This window comes from Carya illinoinensis, chromosome 15 (genome assembly GCF_018687715.1).
Source record: "Carya illinoinensis cultivar Pawnee chromosome 15, C.illinoinensisPawnee_v1, whole genome shotgun sequence".
NCBI classification, from domain to species: domain Eukaryota; kingdom Viridiplantae; phylum Streptophyta; class Magnoliopsida; order Fagales; family Juglandaceae; genus Carya; species Carya illinoinensis.
Window position 1 is genome coordinate 3,190,532 of NC_056766.1, and position 21,867 is coordinate 3,212,398.

At 37.5% G+C, this 21,867-nt stretch overlaps 2 protein-coding genes across 9 annotated transcripts; both read left to right on the forward strand.

Annotated features, from left to right (window-relative positions):
- The first annotated feature begins 3,122 nt into the window (after positions 1-3,122).
- On the forward strand, positions 3,123-17,033 carry LOC122296055 (probable protein phosphatase 2C 11). 4 transcript variants are annotated; one of them, XM_043105449.1, is made up of 9 exons: positions 3,123-3,389; positions 4,194-4,336; positions 4,552-4,650; positions 4,764-4,922; positions 5,212-5,298; positions 6,396-6,487; positions 14,319-14,390; positions 15,821-15,974; positions 16,796-17,033. In XM_043105449.1, the coding sequence occupies exons 1-8, from the start codon at positions 3,166-3,168 to the stop codon at positions 15,947-15,949; spliced, it is 1,005 nt and encodes a 334-aa protein (XP_042961383.1). In that variant the 5' UTR covers positions 3,123-3,165; the 3' UTR covers positions 15,950-15,974; positions 16,796-17,033. The 4 variants fall into 4 exon arrangements, with proteins under 4 accessions (XP_042961383.1, XP_042961385.1, XP_042961384.1 ...); XM_043105451.1 differs by lacking the exon at positions 16,796-17,033 and adding an exon at positions 16,045-16,245; XM_043105450.1 differs by lacking the exon at positions 16,796-17,033 and adding an exon at positions 16,053-16,245.
- A 217-nt stretch (positions 17,034-17,250) lies between these two features.
- Positions 17,251-21,867, forward strand: LOC122296053 (chaperone protein dnaJ 10). Of its 5 annotated transcripts, XM_043105441.1 has the most exons (11): positions 17,251-17,835; positions 17,938-18,082; positions 18,382-18,441; positions 18,639-18,721; positions 18,809-18,962; positions 19,271-19,400; positions 19,894-20,052; positions 20,146-20,324; positions 20,648-20,728; positions 21,154-21,294; positions 21,411-21,867. In XM_043105441.1, the coding sequence occupies exons 1-11, from the start codon at positions 17,717-17,719 to the stop codon at positions 21,489-21,491; spliced, it is 1,332 nt and encodes a 443-aa protein (XP_042961375.1). In that variant the 5' UTR covers positions 17,251-17,716; the 3' UTR covers positions 21,492-21,867. The 5 variants fall into 5 exon arrangements, 3 of the variants coding, with proteins under 3 accessions (XP_042961375.1, XP_042961374.1, XP_042961376.1); XR_006238368.1 differs by lacking the exon at positions 21,411-21,867 and adding an exon at positions 20,425-20,473 and having other exon boundaries at positions 17,251-18,082; positions 21,154-21,196; XR_006238367.1 differs by lacking the exon at positions 21,411-21,867 and adding an exon at positions 20,425-20,453 and having other exon boundaries at positions 17,251-18,082; positions 21,154-21,182.

Here is a 21,867-nt window from a genome sequence, read left to right on the forward strand (position 1 = left end):
ATAATAATAATAATAATCTTCTTATAAATGAAAAATTAAAATAAATGCATTATAAATAGATGAATTTGAATTGCGCTACCATAGAAAATAAAACAATGGATATGATAAATTAAAAACCAATCATGAATTAATGCATAAATTGGAACCTAAAAGTAAAAATTGTATTTTGTAAAATGATAACAATATTAATCCAACCACTATTATTTATTTTAAATTATTATACAAAAGAGGATGAAGATAATTGTTAATTTTTTTCAAATAATATTATAGAGGAATGATAATAATATTTTTAAATCTGCCCTGTGTACTTGGGATTTGCCATTTATGATGAATAAAACTTCTTGATTACTGATAAAAAAAAAAAATATTTTTAAATCAAAAAGGAATATAAAAAATACTTTTTATGAATTTTGTGCATGGTGTTAGCAATGGGGTGAGCAACAACAACTTGCACCATGACAAGAAAATAGTGTTTGCAAACTAGGGCAAGCACTATGGGAGAAGTGTAAAACTTGCCCTCTAGATGAGTAGAGAGGAAAGGGAAAGTGATCCCCAACAGGAGAAAACAATCTTGCCCAAGGTGAGCACTTTTTTCTCCCCTAAGGTCGAGTAACAATATCTCGCACCAAGGCAAGCAAAAAGTGCTTGCAACCTAGGGTGAGCATCCTGAAAAGCAACATTGCTTGTCCAAAGACGAGCACCGCAAGATGAGTGTAAATGGGAGAGCAAAGTGGAAAGGGAGAGTATTTGGCCCTAGGAGAGAACAAATTCACGCTCGATGCGACTGACATCCATAGTGAGCAAAGAGTGTTTACACCTTGAAGAGTAAAAGTGTTTTCTAAAAGTGAGCACCTTAGGATGACTATGAAGCTCGCCCTTTGGGTGAGTAGAGTGGAAAGGGAGTGCTGATCCTAAGAGAGAAGAAATTCACACTTGATGCAAGTAAAGAGTGCTCATAACCGAGGGCAAGCACCATGAAGAGAGTGCTCGCTCCCAGAGAGAAGAAATCCACGCCTGAGGTGAGTGTAAGTGTTGGCACCTAAAGCAAGCAATCGCCCTAGGACGAGCAATAGCAACTCACACTGGGGCAAGCAACAACATCTTGAACTGAGGCAAGCAACAACATCTTGAACTGAGGCAAGCAATAGTAGCAAGCACCTTGAAAAGCAATAGTATTAGCTCCAGGGTGCACGTCTAACACACATGTCGACCTAACCATAACAACTTAATGGTAGAGATTTCAAGAACTTTTTCATCATTAGAGTTGCTCTTCTGATTCTATCTTGAGTTAAGAGTTCTAGAAGTAAGAGATGTAGTTATATTTGGTGCCATTCATGTTGTAGAGGTAGTATTGTCATCATCCATAAAGACCAAGAAACTCACATTCACACTTGTACAAAAAATAAAATAAAAAAAAAATAAGAGAAAAAAAAGAGAGTAAACAGTGGCTTTGTTACGAGCACAAATGTCTTTGGAACAATGCTCCCTTGCACATTTGAAGATAGCAAAACTGGGAGCCAAAGAGTTGGGGTTTGGATAGTTGAGAGTTTGAGAATTTTATGGAATAAAAAAAAAAAAAAAAAATAAGATTGTGTTTGAATAGTAAGATAGTTTTAGATATTTTATAAATAATAATAAAAAAAGGAAAAATTAATGAGTAGTAATAAATAATAGTATAAAATAATTAAAAAAATGAAAAATAAAAATAAAATAATTAATAATAAAAAAGTAATCATATCCAAATAGTTTTAAGAGAGGCATGAGAGTAAGATAAGGATGGAAGAGATGATTCTGAAGGAAAATAAAAAGCAGTAGAAAGGCGTTAGAAAGAAGGCAGCTAGGTAAAAAGGCTTGAAAAGCACACCTTCGCTGGCACTATTGAGGGCATTTTAAGCAAGAAAAAGCCACATGTTTTGTCCGCACCCTATAGGATAATCACAAAGTTCCAAGATGCTGTTAACATCATGGACGTGGTGGCATTAAGTATACAAATATCTTCTCCTCAAGCCAGCCCATCTTTCCACACTCACAAAATAAAATATCTTATAAAGAGAGGGGGCAGATTAGGCCATCATGCATAGTGAAACCAAGATAAGTAATATCATCAAGCAAAGTAAAACACAACTTAAAAAGAAAATTATAATTGAATGATCGATTATATTTTTTTATTTTTTTAATTAATAATTAAAGAAGTGAATAATATTAAATTTATATATTTTTTAAAAAATTTATTTAAAATTGTGTAAAAATAATTAAAAAAAAGAAGAAAAAAAATATATTTGTACTTATCAGTTCATTCTTTATTTATATAGTTTGTTCAGGAAGTATTCATTATCTATATACGACATATTATATTTTTTTAATTTTTTTTTTATTAAATATATAGCATATGAATAATGAGTAAAATAATTCAATTAAGAGAATTTACATATATATATATAGATTACATAAAAATAAATTTATAAATTAATATAATTTTATAAAATCTATTAACTTTATTTTATAATAAAAATAATTTTATAATTTGACATATTATATTAATTCACATTAATTTATAAATTTATATATATATATATATTATGTCCAAAGAATTTGAACTAATTTAACTAAAAAAATGACTATTCCTATAGAATCACTTTTATTTAAAAATTTTATTATATATAAACAAAGTCACGTATTAATTTATATATTAATATTAATTTTTTTATATTTAAAATTTAAATTAATATTATTTTTAATAAAATTTACTTTTAACTAATTATATTAAATCGATAAATATATTAACACATAATTATGGTTCCAACGGATTTTTTCTTTATCTAAAATCGGGAAAAAAGTGAAAACAACAGGCCACCGGACATGGGAAGGAAATGAACTGAACTGGGGCCTTCCAACCCTTACACCTCTTGCTTGTCTTGTCTAGTGACTCTGCCTGGGCTAACCCAATCTTGGAAGTTCAAAGGGTACCCCACAAGACAGACAGAGTAGAGTGGGACCCACAGCAGGGGGGGTTCGTGTACGGTGAACGATTGACTTTGGGTGTTCGGTCCCAACAATATCCCATTTTATCCGTAATATATAATATAATATTATTTGTGTAAGTCTTTTAAAAATAAAAAAATAAAAAGAAGAAGAAGAATTAAAAAAAAAAAATAGCGAGAGAGTATGAACACAGCAGGAGATGATTCTGCCACCACCACCACCACCGCCACCACCACCACGACTGATCCCGGCAATTCCACAGTTCCGACGGACCCGACTTCCATCACCGGAGTTTCTGATCAGGAGGTGGAGGCCACACGGCCACCGATACCACCACGATTGCAAGTGCCGGCTTTCATAGTGTCCTCCAAAGATCCCGATCCCATTTTCAGTGGGGGCGGCATCAGGTATTCCTCCTCTCTCTGTCTCGGTCTCTCTTCTATTTTATCTTTTTGGGATTTTATTTTTTATTTCCAGTGCTTCTTATTTTTAAGCGTCTTAATTGTAATGTAATTTTTTGTCCGTTGGGTTATCGTCTTGATGATTTATGTTGTTTCTTTGTTTTGGTGCCGTATTTTTAGAATTTCACAGTTGTGATTGATTGATCTTTCTTGAAATGTGGTCTGGTTTTTGGGAGTTTAGTCTAATTTCGAACTCTTGACGATTATGCCATGTTTCGGAAATTCTTTTGAAGTTTTCTGTGCTTTTTGTGTTGGAGTTGTTTGTTGACTCCGGGCTTGGTTAATTTCGGGAGAGCACGTACCAAACTATTCACTTTTATGCTAAATAGCATATAAAACGCTGTTCGGGCTTTGGGTCTGATGCTCTGCTAATTATTCTAGTGGTCAGTTATATTTCGAGTGGCATGGTCATTTTAGTGAGGTTGACTAATATCTGGTTTCGAATTCAGAAAATCAATTTTGTGGTTTTGAATTGTCATATGCTTTTGAAATCTATTATGAGTCCTTTTACATGATTCAACTTCGATCATTACACAGCTAGACCTAATTTTGAGCATTTTAGTTGACGGATCAGTCTTATTCACTGAGGGAAATATTGCGGAAAGATTGTCGGACCTTTGATATATGTATGCAATTAATACCATGAGCTTGGTGAAATAAGAACAGATTATATATACCCACAATTTTCTGAGAGTATTTGAAGACTTGAAGTTACATACCTGACTAAAATTTCTCTTATTTTTTTGTTAGCTTTCTTACTGGAAGTCGAAATGGAAGTTTCAACTATGGATATTCTACTTTCAAGGGTAAAAGAGCTTCCATGGAGGATTACTATGAGACTAGGATTTCGGAAGTAGATGGTCAGATGGTTGCTTTTTTTGGTGTTTTCGATGGTAAGGCCTAGGTTTTTATTTTCTATCTCTGGTAAAATGTTGTTTTCTGAGTATATTCTATATGAAGAAAAATTCACGGCTGGTGGTGCAATGCACATCCTACTAGACTTGTAACATTCTTAGGTTCAATAGTTTTCTGAATGAGTTGGGGACAGTCTAGATGCTTTCTTATCCACTTAACTGTCTTGTTTTTACATGGTTTTTGTCTGATTCAGGCCATGGAGGTTCAAGAACTGCTGAATACCTTAAAAACAACCTTTTCAAGAATTTAAGTAGCCACCCAGATTTTATCAAAGATACAAAAGCAGCTATTGGTACGAAGTTGGTAAAATTCTAGTGTTACTTTTTGTATAGAATGTGAGTGAGATTTTTTATTCATTTGGACATGATGTACAATCAATTTACTCTTTTCTTTTTCCTATTGTAGTTGAAGTATTTAGACAGACAGATGCTGATTACCTCAATGAAGAAAAAGGGCATCAAAAAGATTCTGGTTCAACTGCATCAACTGCTCTGCTGTTAGGTGACCGGCTACTTGTTGCAAATGTTGGTGATTCCAGAGTAGTTGCCTGTAGAGCTGGTTCAGGTTTCTACCTTCTCTATTAAGATTGGGATTTCTTGAAATAATGCCTTTAAGTTGAGGATAAAATAGGGAATCAAGAACTTAAAGGATACTTTTTCACCATCTATGTTTCGTATTTTGTTCTAAGAAATGATTGCAGACCAAAATTTCTTTTTGTAATGACACCAATAAACTGGGCCAATGGATCGACTTTTGTTGGTTCTATAGTGATCTGTATAAGAATAGAAATATTTAAGCAATAATTCCATTTCTTTACTCTGAATTGGATGATTGTGATTGTCTCCTTTTGAAGCTATCGCATTGTCTGACGATCACAAACCTGAAAGATCTGACGAGCGTCAACGGATTGAGGATGCTGGGGGTTTCATCATTTGGGCAGGTAAGTTGCATCTTCCTGATTCTATATGTATGTGTTTGTTTTGTTTGGATTAGCTTGTGATGTAAACTTCTGCAGCACGAGGACTATCTGCTTAATAGTTGTTGCGTGAGGATTATAGTTGCACTGATCAATAATTCAGTGTTAATAATTGGTTTTGTACTTTGTATTGTTAGATCAAACTTTAACTGAGTTTAACTGGGATGAACATTTAGGGGAAGTTTGGATACAAAAAGTCTTTTAACTCGTCTCATCTAATCATTACAATTCGCACACAAAATACAATAAACAATTCAACATTTTCAAATCCCAATACAATAATAATATTAAAAAATAATATTCTGACAATATTTTATTCAACTTTCAACTTTTATCTCAACTCATCTGTTAAAAAGCATATATGGAATGGAACAAGTAAACATAACAATAAATTGTAAAATTCTAGTCCACGGGCTGTTCTTTTATTCAGCAAAGGGAGAGAGAGAGAGAGAGAGAGAGAGGGGGGGGGGGGGCACTTAATTGTGAGAGCAGAAAAAGAGAGAGTCTAGGAGGGGTGAGAAGGGAGGAAACAAAGAAAATAGAGACAAAGAAAGATTAACATAATTGGTAAAAAAATCCCTTTGATAAGCACATGGAGCATATTGGATGACCATAAAGGTATTAACCATAATGAGCTTGTTGTAATAAACCATAATTGTGTGTTCTTGGTTGTTTCTAGGGACATTGCTTCGTCTATTTTTTAGTACTTCGTTTTAGATTTATATAATAATTGTTTCTTATGTGCTCTCTTTTTGAGTTGGTGTGAAAACTGTTGTGTATAGGCTGCACAATTTCCACTTCATTGTTGTCTCAGGTATCTAGTTGGAGGGCAAGATAAAGTCCCGAAACAAGAAAGAAAAAAGAAAAGAAAAGAAGAGAACAGGAATAGGAGGATTACTCATGATGTGCAATATTTTTTTTTAATATACAAATGTTATCAGATATCAGTCAATGTTTAAATGTCATAGGCTAGTTTTATTACTGGTACTGTCTCCAAGGATACAAGTTAGTGTTACGTAACAGTTTTTTTAAACTTCTAACGTATAGCTATGCTTTCACAGGAACTTGGCGGGTTGGTGGCGTCCTTGCTGTTTCTCGGGCATTTGGGGACAAACTACTAAAGCCATATGTAGTTGCTGAGCCAGAAATACAGGTTAACTTTTCCTTTTCCTTTCCTCTTTTCTTTTCCACGTGAATGCTGAAGTGAGAATCTTTGATTTAAATGTAGCATTAAAAAAAGGAGACCATAATAGGTTGTCAATATAATTGAAGACATTAATATATATTGTTTGTGAGTTGCTCTTGGAATTATAGGAGGTTAGAAAAAAGAAAAGAAATAAACGGTCAATTCTTGGGAACGGGTGCAAATTAGATGGATTTGTATCAAGTAGTAAGGACGATTGCAGGGATTGTGGTAGGTCTTAGGCTCAAATCTTACCAAGGAAAAGATAAGGGCGCAGCCAATAATGCAACTTTTGTCCTATGCAAATTTTCTCTCCGTACACATGCAAAACGTTGTCTCGTCAATGATGTTGCTACGATAGTGGCGTTGTAGTATTGTGGTGTTTTCTAGATGGCAGTCTCCAGAGAGCTAGTAGTAGAATCTAAATTGATTGTGCTTGTGAAGGAGGGGGGCAATCTACTATTTCAGAGTAGGGCTGGAAGGAGAGACATGAGGTGCTGGTGGGACTCAACACAGCGTTGTGGTTTGTGAAGGTGCTGGATGAGTGCTTGAGAGGGGGGAAAAAGGAGGTGTACTCGGTGATAAGGGAGGGCTATCGAAGCTTTGTGGCTCAACGTTGTGAGAATAGCAGTGGGCGATACTTGTCAATCGTAGAGTATGGTCAAGCGGGAAGAACTTGTTTGCTCTGTTTCCCTGAAGGTGAAGAAGGGTGGGGCTGGAGACGTTTGAAGGAAACTGTTGCAGAGTTGGTCCATTCAAGGGGAACTAGGCCGGGACCCGCTGTCAGAGCTCAGGCGAGCAAAATAGTAAGGGGCCCAATGATCAATCCTTCAAGGAGATTCTCACGACGGTGGGTCCAAACCACGCGCAGATGAGGGGTGTTGGAGGTGACAAACATTCTGACGGGGTGGAGCGTTGAGCCTCACACCATGTATGGGTTGCAGAAGTTGGTAGGTTGCATGCTGGGCAGGAGGTGTGGGAGACCCGTAGGCGTTTGATGGATTTGCAGGGGTAGCTGAGGAAACTGCAGAAGGAGATGGAGGAAGTACGTTGGCACGTCGGGCTGAAAAAGGAAAGAAATTGGTACCGGGATGATGAAAGGGGTAGAAATGGAAAGGGACCAGAGCATGTAAATTCCTATCGGTGACCTTATTGGAGTAAGAAGGCTGGGCTGCAATCTCAGCCCAAATCCCATAAAGAATCCCGTAATACTCACGTGCCGTCTGGAGGGCAGCTTAAGTCTGTTATGGAAAGGGCCTAGCCCAAAGATCTATCTGATGGCAATAGAGCCTCGTCGAGTGGAGGGCTCGGTGTGAGTCCTGGGCTTCCTCAGCCCCTTTTTGCAAAGCCCAATTCCGTTAGGGAGAGTCCCCTGACTCTCTACGATGGCTCGATGGAGTGCATACCTGAGACGGTGCCACCCTCGTCGTCGGTGGATAGGGTCATGACGAGCCCACAGACACCACCGATGATCGTGATGGGGCACTCCGGTGACGTCCAGGCGGCATTGACTGATCGTTTAGAGTTGAGGCAGCTTGCGTTGGGCTCTCTATCGAGTTTGGCAGGCCTCCTTTCGGAGAGGGGAGGACAGACGGTGCCGATAAGCCATGAAGACACAAGATTGGGTTCGATTGTAGCCTCTGTAAGTCCAAATCACGAGATGGTGGAGGAGGTTGATGAAGGGGAGGGATCCGAGGATCTAATGCACTCGATGGATGGTGATCTAGGGTTTCCTGATGTATGTGGTCAGTTGGGGTTGGACAATAACGCATTAGAAGATGAACATCAAGGAAGTCAGATGAGCAGGATGGAGGACCCTGTCCCGTTGAACTTCTGTTTCCCGGCTCAACCGAATGTCTGAGATTGGGTCTTCCAGAAGGTGAGAGAGATCAAAAAATTTGGGGGGATTGAGTGTGTGACGGTTATGAGGAGCAGTTTTTGGCTCTATTCACTGCAATTGAAGCGGGACATAGACAAAAAAAAAAAAAAGGTGAATCGAAGAAGCATCATGAACTTAAAAGATTGACTTGGTCGATGAATATGGAAGGCAGTTCAAGCAGGGGTAGGGTAAAAGGGAAGGGGCTGGATGTTTCTCAATGAAACCCAAGATTTTGTCGTGGAACATCTGTGGGCTAAATGAGATCAATAAGCGCCTATGGATCAAAAACTTGCTTCGGGAGTGGAAGGCCGACATTGTATGTCTGCAAGAGACGAAGTTGAAAATGATTAATAGGAAAATTGGGAGGAGTTTGTGGAGTGGAATTCATGTGGATTGGGTGTTTTTAGCCTCTAATGGGGCATCGGGAGGGATTGTGGTGATGTGGGATTGGAGGGTGGTGGAGAAGATGGAGGATTTTGTTGGGCAGTACACGGTAGCATGCTCTTTCGAGTGTGTTGCCGATAACTTTCTGTGGGCTTTTGCAGGTGTCTATAGTCCTAACTTAGATACAAATAGAAGTTTGCTGTGGGAAGAATTAGCTGGGGTCTAGACCTGGTGGGAACTCCCATGGTGTATTGGGGGAGACTTTAATGTTGTAAGATTCCCAAGCGAAGTTTTGGGTAGTAGAAGATTGCGGACAGCTATGGAGGAGTTCTTGAAGTGTATCTTTGACCTGAACTTATTGGACTTGCCACTAGCTGGGGGTACTGCTACTTGGTCTAATAACCAGTCATGGTCTCGATTGGATCGGTTCTTAAGTTCACCAGAATGGGAAAGCCATTTCCCAAATGTACGGCAAAAACGTATGCCTCGTATTGGCTTGGATCATTGGCCTATTTTGCTGGATTGTGGAGGAGTGCGTAATGGTTGTCAGCCTTTCAAATTTGAGAATATGTGGCTAAAATCGGAAGGCTTTGTAGATAGGGTCAAATAGTGGTGGTCTTCTTATTAGTTCCAAGGTACTTCCAGTTTCATTTTTGCGGAGAAACTGAAAGCACTTGAAAGAGACCTAAAAGTGTAGAACTTGGAGTTGTTCGGTAATGTTGGGGAAAACAAAAAAATAAAGTTGCTGGAAATTCAGGAGATAGAGAAGCTCTAAGAGGTACAATCACTTACCTAGGAAGAACAAGATCGAAAGGCTGAGCTGGTTGCCGAGGTTGAGAGGATGCTATTATTAGATGAGATGTCTTGGCGCCAAAAGTCCAGGGCTTTGTGGTTGAGGGAAGGAGACCGAAGCACGAGTTTTTTCCATAGAATTGCAAACTCTCATGGGAGAAATAATAATATTGAGATGCTGAAAATCGATGGGGCAGAATGTAGGGATGAGTAGGTAATCCACAATCATGTTGTTGACTTCTATGAGAACTTACTAACGGAGCAAGTGGGATGGCGGCCCCCTCTGAATGGGATGGTCTTTGATACCATCGAGCGAGGCGTCATGCTTGGAAAGGGATTTTGAGGAAATAGAGGTTTTTGAAGTAGTAAGGAAAATGGACAGGGACAAGGCTCTAGGACCGGACGGATTTTCTATGGGATTCTTCCAAGACTGTTGGGAAGTGCTAAAAGAGGATCTCATGAAGGTGTTCCAAGAGTTTTTTGTGACTGGAAAATTTGAAAAAAGCCTTAACATCACTTTCCTAGCATTGATACATAAGAAGGTGGGGGCTACAGAGATTAAAGAGTTTCGGCCTATTAGTCTAGTGAATGGGGTTTATAAGATAATCTCTAAAGTACTAGCAAATAGATTGAGTGAGGTGATGGAGAATATTGTCACGAAACCTCAAAATGCCTTTGTAAAAGGCAGACAGATTTTGAATGCGGTGCTAATAGCCAATGAATGCCTTGATAGTAGTTTGAAAGCCGGGAATACAGGGATCATGTGCAAACTTGATATAGAAAAGGCCTATGACCATGTTAATTGGGATTTCCTTCATTTGCTCAGGAGATGTGGTTTTGGGGAGCGATGGAGTGCGTGGATTCATTGGTGCATATCTACAGCAAAGTTCTCTGTATTGGTGAATGGATGTTTAGTGTGTTTTTTTCATAATTCTCGTGGTTTGAGACAAGGGGACCCGTTGTCACCCTTGTTGTTCGTAATAGTAATGGAGGCTCTAAGCAGGATGCTCGCGGCTATGGTTGCAAATGGTCTACTAAACGAAGTCCCGATTGGTACCCCGGATAGAGGTACTATCAATATTTCTCATTTACTTCTTGCAGATAACACTCTTATTATGTGCGAAGCGAAGCAAAATTAGTTGCAAGTTTTGAAGGCTCTACTCTTTTGCTTTGAGGCAGTTTCCAGGTTGAAAGTGAACTTAGAAAAATAAGAAATGGTGCCAATCAGGGAAGTTTCGAATATACGCCAGTTGGCTAGGACGTTTGGGTGCAAGATTACCGCTTTTCCTATGACTTATTTGGGACTTCCATTGGGCAGTGTTTCGAGGGTGCCTTCGATATGGGATACAATGATTGAGAAAATAGAGCGAAGACTAGCGGGGTGGAAGAGAATGTACTTGTTGAAAGGTGGAAGGATTACCTTGATAAAGAGTACTCTTTCTAACCTTCCTACTTATTTTTTATCTCTTTTCCCAATACCTACAAGTGTGGCGATCTGTATTGAGAAGCTCTAGTGTGATTTTTTGTGGGAGGGTATGGGGGAGGAGTTCAAGTTTCACTTGGTTAACTGGGGGTAGGTGCAGCGTCTTATCTTGGGGGGAGGTTTGGGGATTAGAAGTTTAAGGGTATTCAATTGAGCATTATTAGGCAAGTAACTGTGGAGATTTGCTAGGGAACCAGACTCTCTATGGAAATTGGTGATTGAGAAGAAATATGGTGGTTTATGGGGGGATTGGTGTACAAGATAAGTAACGGGGGCCTATGGAGTTGGGTTGTGGAAACATATAAGAAGAGGGTGGGGGGTTTTTAACCGGTATGTTAAGTTTCAGCTGGGTGTGGGATCGATGATCAAATTCTGGGGAGATGTTTGGTGTGGCAATAGAGCTTTACAAGACCTGTATCATTCTCTTTTTCAGATTGCAAGTGATAAGGATGTTGCAGTGTTGGAGATCATGGAGATCTCGGGGGGACAAATACTTTGGAACATTAATTTTAGTAGGCCGGCACAGGATTGGGAAATAAGCAACTTTGTAGATTTCTATGGACTCTTATACTCTATAAGACCAAACAGGCAACAAGAGGATGTTATGTGGTGGACTCTAGCAGGCAAAGATACTTTTTCCGTTCGTTCTTTCTATAAGGCCCTAATCCAAAAGCCCAATACTCAGTACCCTTGGAGGAAGATCTGGAGACACAAGGCACCTCTCAAAGTTTCTTTCTTTGTATGGATTGCTTCTTTGGGCAAGATTCTCACCACTGATAACTTGAGGAAAAGGAGGATTATCATTGTAGATTGGTGTTGCATGTGCAGAGGAGGGGGAGAGTTGGTTTAGCATCTCCTTTTGCATTGTGATACAGCTAGGATTCTATGGAGTGAGGTTTTTGCTTGAATGGATATGGCCTGGGTTATGCCGAAGACAGTGGAGGCAGTTCTGGCTAGTTGGTCAAACATAAGAGGCAGGCAACCAATAAAAGAAATTTGGAAGATGATCCCTCTATACATTATGTGGTGCTTGTGGCAGGAGCGCAATGAGCGGACTTTTGAAGACCAAGAGAGATCGTGAGGAGCTTAAACTTTTATTTTTTAGAACTCTTTGTAGTTGGGCTATTGCTTAATGCCATGGACCTTCATGATTTTCTTGTCTCTAATGTGCCTACCTAATTGGGGCATTAGAGTTGTGTACTGACCTTGTCATTCTTTGATCAATATAATTTATTTATTTATAAAAAAAAGGGTGCAGCCAATAAAACCTGCTATATATACCATATAATTTTTGAAGTATGGAGTTTTGCTTTTATGAAGCCACCTCATCAACTATCCTAGAATATTATTGTTAAATGAAAATTAAATAATATATATCATATATTTCATTAAGTTAAACTTATAAAATAAAAATAAAAATCAATATATCCACTTTAATAAATATTTTTATTTAAAATCAAAATTACTATTACTTAGTTTTGCTAAATTTTAAATAAAATTTTGTAATTGAATTAAATTTAGCTATTTCTGTGCATTGCTCAGGTTTACAACAAGTTTTATTTTAATTATTGACATTCTATTCATTAGTCTCTCCTAACCCCTTCTGAAATTTTTCATCCTTTTATTTGTTTCGTACCTCTTTCTAAATTCTTGGTCTTATCTTACAAGGATCCATGTATCAAAAGTGCCTGAATTTTAGATGTTGTTAACCTACTGCAAACCGGCTCCTAAGCTGCTCCTCTCTCAAAGGGGGGGAGGTTAACTCTTATCAAAAGCCCCCTTCCAACCTTCCCACATATTATCTTTCTTTATTCCATTACTGATGGGAGTGGCTCATCGGATTGAAAAATTGTTTAGAGCCTTTTTATGGGGTGGTTTGGGGGAGGAGAATAAATTTCATTTTGTGAATTGGCAAAGGGTGATTTATCCGATAGTGAATGGTGGCTTGGGGGTGAGAGGCTTGAACTTTTTTAATAAGGCATTATTGGGGAAATGGTTGTGGAGGTATCAAAAGGGAGGAGATTCTTTTTTTGGAGAGGTGATTGATCGGAAATATAGGTGTGAGTGGGGGGGATGGTGTTCTAAGGAGGGTTGGGGGTCTGATGGTGTTTGCCCTTGGAAATATATTAGAAAGGGGAGGAACATTTTTTAAAAACATATCAAGTTAGAGGTTTGAGTCGGTGATAGAATCCGGTTCTGGTTTGATGAGTGGTGTTGTGAGAGACCTCTTTATGCTGTTTTTCCGGTTGTTTTCTGCTTGGTTGGTAACCAGCTGGTTGCTGTTTCAGAGGTGCTGTGTAGTGTTGATGGGGCTGTACATTGGAATGTTATTTTCACTAGAAATGCCCAGGATTAGGAACTTGATGAGATTGCAGGTTTTTTGAGTTTTTTGTATTTTGTAAAGATAGGTGCAAATGGGAGAGATCGTTTGCTGTGGAAACACTCGGGGAGCAATAATTTTCTGTTAAGTCATTTTATAAGGTGTTGTCTGCCCAACAGCATGTTTCTTTTCCGTGGAAGAGCATTTGGAAGGTTTGTGTGCCGTCTAAAGTTGCCTTTTCTACGTGGACTACTGCCCTAGGGAAGATTTTGACAATTGATAATCTGAGAAAGCATGGTATGATTATTATGGAGTGGTGCTTCATGTGTAAGAAGGATGGTGAATCGATTGATCATGTTTTTCTTCATTGTGAGGTGGCTAGGGAGTTATGGGTATTCTTTGTAGAGCTGGGCTGAGTTGGATTATGCCTTAGAGGGTGGTGGAGGTTTTAGCCTGCTGGAACAGAAATCACAATAACTCTCAACTGGATGCGGCATGGAGGATGATACCATTGTGCTTGTTGTGGTGTTTATGGACGGAAAGGAATGACAGATGTTTCACAACAGGGAAAGCAGTGGGCGATATCTGGAATTTCTATGTGTCTTCTCTTTTTCATTAGTTTTCTGCTATTGTATTAAAGGGAGAGAGTGTTCATGAGTTTTTGTTTTCTTTTCAGCTTTCTAGAATGTAATAAGGTGCTTCATCTTGTATATTTCCTGTGTACATGGGATCCGCCTAATTTCATTCGTTTCAATAAAGTTTATTACTTAAAAAAAAAAATGGCACTCGTCTCTCCAAATTTGGGATTGGCTGTGTAAAAAATATAAGTCTCTTTTACACATTGCCATTTTACTTTGCTGAAGCATGTGGAGATTTTTACTGAAGCTTCACTGTACTATCTTTACTTGTGTTTTTGCTCACTCTCTCATGTTCCAATGCTTAGGAAGAGGAAATTGATGGCGTAGATTTCGTAATTCTTGCTAGCGATGGGCTTTGGAATGTCATTTCAAATAAGGTGAGTGTTTAAGCCTTTAAGTAATCTGCAAACAAATTTGTCTGGAGTTCCCTTTTCAGTGTTTCTTCAAAAAACTGTGGATGTTCTAATTTGCATGCATGTAAAATTATTTAGATCCTTAGAAAATGAGCAGTCCTTATTTATGTTTTTTGAAGAGATGGGGGCATATTGGATCTGAGATTTCTTTGTATTTCTATTTAGAAGTTCGATTTGTGTCCCCTTATGGATTTTTTTCCTCTCTGTGAGGGAAGGATATGTAGCTAATAATATATATATTTTTAATAAAAAGGCATGAACAAGATAACCACAAAAAATTGTTATTCTATGTGTCCTGTTGTCTTCAGCCAGGATGCTGTATCTGTTACCTTGAACCTCCTACTTAACCCACAAAGTTTGGGAAGTCAAATAATTAGCTTTGAAGCATTCCTATACGTGAGAAAATGTGGTACACGTGGTGTATGCCTGTTAAGTTAGAAACTTTGTAGAACCTTATCTTGCTAATACCGTCTCCTTGTACTCATTGTCCACAAGAGATGCTTCCTTTTCTTCAGGAGCCGAGTGGCTCTGTAAGGTTCATCACAAAGTTAACTTCAGGGGCTTTCGTTCACCTTGCCAATGGGTAAATGATTAGCTTCAAGGGAAATGTACTTTCCAGTTGTCCATATCCTCAGCCCCAATGGCCCTATTGGTAGGTTATTTGGTTCAAGGACAGAACAGTTTGATGACCTGAACAGTGTAGCTACCTGCTTGTGCCATTTTCAAGCGGTAGGCTGCAGGCGGAATTCATAGATTGGATAGTACAGATTTATAACTGAGTTTTGCTATATACAAGCACAGTCGCATACTAATCTGTGTACCAATACTAATTCATTCATACTTAAAATTTAAATTAACATTGTTTTCAATAAAATCTACTTTTTGACCAATCACATCACATTGGTGCACAGATTAGTGTACAATTGTACTTGCAACTATATTTTTCCTTTATAACCTGGAAGGAAAATCTAGAACAGGAGTTGAAATTTGGCTGTTTTTTAATCATAGAAAAAAAAAAAAAAAAAGAGACAAATTTGGCTGTTTAACTATTTAAGTTTTTAAGCCCATCCCCTTCTTCCCTCTTCCCTCTCCAAATTGAGAAAAAAAGAAGAAGATATTCTCTGTTCTATGCTCTACTTCCCTTGAAATAATCTATGCTCTACTTGTCTTTTTAAGTGTTCTATTATCTTTTTCATTAATTTAAGCGTGTTTGAGTAAGGGGCATAGGATACTAAATCCACTGGTTGAGATGTTCTTCATTCTTTGTATAACCTGAAGATGGTTATATCTTCTCTCTTATATCTCCTCCATTAGTTCCATCTCATTTGCTGCATAAATTATTAATTTATCATGGAATCTCAGCATCTCTGAGTGCTGTATGTTTTTCCTTTCAGGATGCTGTGGCTCTAGTGCAAGATATTGCAAATGCAGAAGAGGCATCAAGAAGACTTATAACAGAAGCTTACGACCGAGGAAGTTCAGATAATATCACTTGTATTGTTGTTCGGTTTGACATATCATGAGCGGCAGAGAGATTAAGATTTTCAGGTATCAGTCAGCGGTCTTGCCTATCATGATTTAACATGGAAAACGCCTTAGTAATCTTTCCTCTTTGAAGCCTTGCAGGCTTTAGGATCTCATGAAAAAGTATCCATGCCAGTTAAGGAAAGGCAGCTTCTTAGACTTATTTTTGTTCATCTCTTCAAATTACCATGAGTGTGACAGGCTAACTGCTGAGTTTTCAATATGTTGGTCCTGGACAACACTTAATTTTGTATTCAATTGATGGTTTATGGAATTGATGCAAAATTAGATGCTAGTCAATCTCAAATGTGAAATTCATCGCCTGAAGTCTGTAACCCTTAGTGCCACAAGGGTTGGTGTGTGTATGACATCCCATTCACTTTCAATTTAAAGTCTAGTTGAAGATCCATATTTCTTTATCTCAAACGCTGATCTACTTTACAGTATTAAAAAAAAAAAAAATTTACAATCTAATGCATCAAATTAAGTTATTTCAAGCAGTTTTCAAATATAGTATTTGCTCTAAATGATAACACAACTTGAGTTTCGAGTAATCTCAATAGTGAGCATGTGTGATACTCTATATGATAAAGATAATAGTAGGTGGTGAATGAAATCTTACATTGCTTAAAAATGAGAGCTCTTTATAAGGTTTCGATGAGACTCTAATTGTATCATTGATTAGTCCTTTGGGACGATGACTGATGAGGATGTGATACAGAACTTGCTTTTATTTTCTTTGAAGGAAACCTAAATTTTCTTGTGGCCAAACATATGCTTTGTGGTTCTTTTCTTCTTATTCTTCTTCCTTGTTTTTTTTTTTTTTGTTTTGTTTTATCAACAAGGTTCATTCAAAGCTAGGAGACATGGTGGGATGACGTTGAGGGGTATGCTTTCATAAATGTGCGTGGAAGTGGCCCATTGCATAATACAATGCGCGTTATCAATTTAGATGTTGATGTATTTTCCTTGTTGTATGGAGTCGTGGTTAGTACTCGTGGACTTGAATCTAATTAACTGTTTTTGACTCTTTTGAGTCCTGGTAGGACCTCTTTTCATTGCATTTCCTAGCGTTTTCCTTAAGGGTACTCTAAATGCTTCAATTTTGCACAAGCTTTTTGTAAAAAAGTAAGCCCTAAAGTAAATATTTCATACTTTTTCATAGTAGGGTTGACTTTTTCATAGAGGTCCTGCTCGAGACCTGTACATTTTATGGTTATATATATTATATATCATTATTCTTTCTTTAAACCCATAAAAATAGAGGAAGAATCTGGTTATAAGTGATTTTACGTATTAATATATACATCCATTTAACGTGATTGGTTAGAAAGTTTAAGTTTAATAAGAATTGTGCCAATTTAAATTTTGAATATGAAGGCAGTAGTATTGGTACGCAAATTCGCTTGTAGACAGTATAAATCAGTAAATAAAATTCACTTTTTTTTTTAATAATAAATATGGTAAAACTTACTTTCCTATCTTTCAAATTTTGAGACTTTTAAATACGAAAAATAATTTGGGATAGTATTTTCCTAAATATTTCACATTCGATCAGCAGGAAAAAAAAAAAAAAAAATTTGGACCCCACCCTCAGAAAGCCCACTGAAAATGAAACCCGGCTCAAAAAGTAATAATCCTGGCCAGCCCCCACATGGATCCCCACCCTCAACCAAGCCCATGCCAAACAAAGCCCAAACACAGCCCCCACCTGCCGACAGCACAGCTCATGGAACCTTGAAAAGTAATTCGTATGTTGTACTATTATGATAAGCGCCACCAAAGTGACAGTTAAAATAACTGTTTCCTCCCGCGAAAAAGCGGTTTCATGCATTAGTTTATTGCCGTTAGAGAACTGGAAAGGCAAAGTTCGGCTCCCTCGTGGGTCTGTACTCACATTCTCCACTCCTTTTCTTCTTTCTTTATCTCTTCCACTTTCTTCATTATCTTTCTCAATTTTTGTCCATCCTTGTTTTGTACTTTCAAGCTCTGTCATGAGGAGTCATCGGAGAAGCTCGAGTTTCGCTATCGGGGCGAGTGCAATGATGGTGAAGGAAACTGAGTACTATGATGTTCTTGGCGTTAGTTCCTCTGCTTCTGAAGAAGAGATTCGAAAGGCTTATTATCTTAAGGTCTGGATTTGTTTTAGATCTGGTGCATGGCACTTGGAGGATACGTTTGATTCTTGATGTTTGTATTGAGTATTGTAAAGGTTGTCTCAGCTTCCATATAGATATCAAGTTAGATGGAGGTTAAACTATAATGAGTCTATGATGCTGTTTGGGATACATTTTATTGATGTTTCTATATATGTATACATTGTTCTTAGAATTTCCAATTTTAGGCCTTTCATTCAGTAGCAATATTTCTTCTTCTTTTCCCCCCTTTTTACCTTCTAAGATCATAGAGGGAGATGCTAATTTTGGTGCAGGCAAGGCAAGTTCATCCTGATAAAAATCCGAATGACCCTCAAGCTGCTGAAAGATTTCAGGCAAGTCCTCTGGTTCATCTTTAACTATATTTTCCTCCTAATAAGATTCTTAATTTTCAAGAATCTCTTTAATTTTTCCCTTTCTTCCACGAAAAGAATGGGAAAAATGATAGGAAAGTGAGTTTTTCTGTCGAGCATCAGAGACTACAACCTTTCATAGCCAATCATACTACACTCATTAATTCTAATGTGTCTAGGTATTAGGTGAAGCTTATCAAGTTTTGAGTGATCCAGTGCAAAGAGATGGATATGATCGAAATGGAAAGAATTGCATATCTAGGTAATGTTGGGGTCATTATGTCTTTTCCTATATTAATTCTCTCTTGGATATGTATAATCATCAAAGAGTTGTTGTTTTCCATTCCAGAGAAACCATGCTTGACCCCATGGCTGTCTTTGCTCTGCTCTTTGGAAGTGAGCTATTTGAGGACTACATAGGACATCTAGCTGTAGCATCAATGGCTTCTTCTGAATTAGCTGGTGAGAATGACAAGCCTGAAAATCTTCATGATAAGTTGAAGGTAAGTTCAGTTAATCCAAAAGCCATACTTTTTTGAATTCTTGGACTTTTTGGAAATGACAGTCTGCTTGGCATGTTCCTCCATGCTAGTAAATATAACTGAAAATAAAAACTACCAATTTTCAGGAGTAATGGCCAGGTTTAACTTTAAGTTAAGGTTACTTTGCTTGATCTTCTAGCTTTTCTAGCTTTCATTAGTTACTTCTGCAAGAAAATTAAAAAAAAAAATCAAGTCTGTCTGGTTTTCGATAAGTTGAACTTGTTTCTCTAATCTACCCTAAATTATTGGTTTGGAACTATATGATGTAGGCCGTCCAAAAGGAAAGAGAAGAAAAGCTAGCAAGATCACTGAAAAGTTTTCTTAATCAATACATTCAAGGTGACAAAGAGGGATTCCTACAGCATGCAGAATCTGAAGCCAGACAGCTTTCTAATACAGGTTAGTTAAGCTTCCTCCTGCTTTTTCTGAATTCATTTTCCATTCATGTAAACGTAATGTTGACAGTGACATGAGTTCTAGCTGTATATATCATGCGTTTTAAGTGATAATTTTTATATTGATGCTTTATCTATTATACTTCAGTCTTGGGTTGTTCTGTATGGTAGATAACTTTCTAACCTTGCGATGATTGCTGTCTTGTAATTCAGTTCAAGCAGAAGTTTACTCTTATGCCAACTAAAGCTGAAGTTGTCTATAATTTATTCCTTCCTTGACTACAAATATTTTAGTTGGGATGAGAATCTTTATATACAAGCTTAAGGAATTAATTGCTTCATACAACAGTTACTCATTTGTATAACCTAGTAAGAAGCCTCTAGTAATTGTCTCTTTTGAAGATAGATGCGTTAGTGTTTTGTGATCATATAAGCCTGCCGTTACTTGTGCACACTAAATTATGTTGCTAAACGATTTCTAGTGTCTTAATAAGCAGCTTTTGGAGTGGAAATATTACACACAATTGGCTACATATATTCAAGACAAGCAGCACAAGAGCTTGGAAAGAAAGCTATTTATCTTGGAATGCCATTTTTAGCTGAGTGGGTTAGGAACAAAGGACATTTCTGGAAGTCACAGCTGACCGCAGCAAAAGGTCTGTTACCCCCCCCCCCCCCCCCCCCCCCCCCCCCTCTCTCTCTCCCCAAGCCATTTGTACCTAATTGGAATGAGAAATTGTTTTTGCCAGGTGCCTTTCAGCTGCTGCAACTTCAAGAAGACATCCAGCGGCAGCATAAAATGGATGGAAGTGGCCCTGAAAATCATGTTGAATCGCGCATACGCCTAAATAAAGACACATTGATGAACTCGCTATGGAAATTGAATGTAGTTGATATTGAAGTAACCCTAATGCACGTGTGCAACATGGTGAGTTTCTATGTTTCTTTCAATCAAGTATGATTTGTGCATATCTTTTTTTTTTTTTTTTTTTCCCTTTCCTGTTCAATTATAGTTATTCATGAAACAGGTTTCTGTTGGTTTGCTGACTAACATAAAGTAGGTCTCTCTCTATGACGGTAAAAATTTAAAAATTTCATGCAGTTGGGACTATCTTTTGCTACTTTTCAACTGAGTTGGAATCAGGGAATATGAATCCAGTCTTTAACACATTCTTCCGTATAAAATGCTTAAGAAATAATACCAATCTCAATTACTGAAGATGTTTTTCTTGAATCTAATTCTGTTTGCAGGTGCTAAGGGAAAACCATGTTAGAAAGGAAGAACTTAAAGCCCGTGCTTTTGCTCTGAAACTTCTTGGAAAGATATTTCAGGTAGGACATTATATATGTTCTACACAAGGAATGGAGAACATTCTACTAAAGTCCTGGAATAATAATTGCACATAATATCTGAAAAAAAAAAAAAAAACCCACCAATAACTAATAAATAATAATGACATTTTTCATACCGTTCTTATGAAAATGCTGTAAATTAGTGAATAGACAAAGCTCTATATTTGTTTATGATAGGATGGAACTTTCATACACTCCATAAAATGAGAATTTGAGATTATCCTTATCTAATTTATAATAAGATGATGCTCACATACTCATAAGGTGAGATTTTGGATTTAGATCATGTAATGAAAAAATTGGAAATGAAAAGGAAATGGGAAAAAAAAAAGTTACAATCATGTTGCTGATGCTGAAAATGACGTTTTCCTATTTGATAACTAGTAAACTGATGGTGCTTTCAGCATGAAAAGCATGAACAAAGTGGAGGAACATCGAAGAAAAAAGATGCTGCAGATGGAGATGATGATGGAAGCACTTCTGATAGCAGTTCTGATGATGACTCACCAAGACCACTTTCATATCGAACTCCCCTACTCACTCAGGCATGTTAGAAAGCAATTTAGAGTAAATAAATCTTTCGCTGGACTACTAATCTTATTTAGATAAATGCATACATCAATGTTGATTATTTTCTTTTTCCCTTTTTCTTATCTGGCAGGGTTTCGGTAGACTATTTAGATGCCTCTGTAATCCAGCATTTGCTGTGGATGATGAAGAAATTGTGTATAAAAGCAAATGACAACTTAAGGAAGGAGCTGAGTACAAGAAAAATGCCAAAGGTCTTCTTGTTGAAAGCAGAGAGTTCTATTCCAATTGAGACTAGTGCAAGCCATGACTTTGTATTGTGTGGTCATACATTTGAATAGGAGCACATCAACGATGCCTTTGATAATCTGATTTTAAAGTGGCTTAGTGCATCAGAGTAGAGGTGAATCAGTCAATTGCAAACATATCGGTATTATTATAGTGGGATGCATTCTTTAATTAGTAGTGTTGAATCTTTTGTCAGGCAAACAATGGGAAGAGAGCTTTGAATTGCATTCCTGGCTCTCACCTTCGAACTTAAAGCACTGCTGCAACCAATCTTAGAACTTCAAAATATTGGAACAACTTTA

Coding starts and splice junctions, on each gene's coding strand:
- LOC122296055 (XM_043105449.1), top strand. CDS start 3,166: ATGAACACAGCAGGAGATGATTCTGCCACCACCACCACCACCGCCACC. Junction 3,390..4,193: donor TTCAGTGGGGGCGGCATCAG/GTATTCCTCCTC, acceptor TTTTTTTGTTAG/CTTTCTTACTGGAAGTCGAA. Junction 14,391..15,820: donor GGAATGTCATTTCAAATAAG/GTGAGTGTTTAA, acceptor TTTTCCTTTCAG/GATGCTGTGGCTCTAGTGCA.
- LOC122296053 (XM_043105440.1), top strand. CDS start 17,717: ATGATAAGCGCCACCAAAGTGACAGTTAAAATAACTGTTTCCTCCCGC. Junction 18,442..18,638: donor AAGCTGCTGAAAGATTTCAG/GCAAGTCCTCTG, acceptor TAATGTGTCTAG/GTATTAGGTGAAGCTTATCA. Junction 18,963..19,270: donor ATCTTCATGATAAGTTGAAG/GTAAGTTCAGTT, acceptor TATATGATGTAG/GCCGTCCAAAAGGAAAGAGA.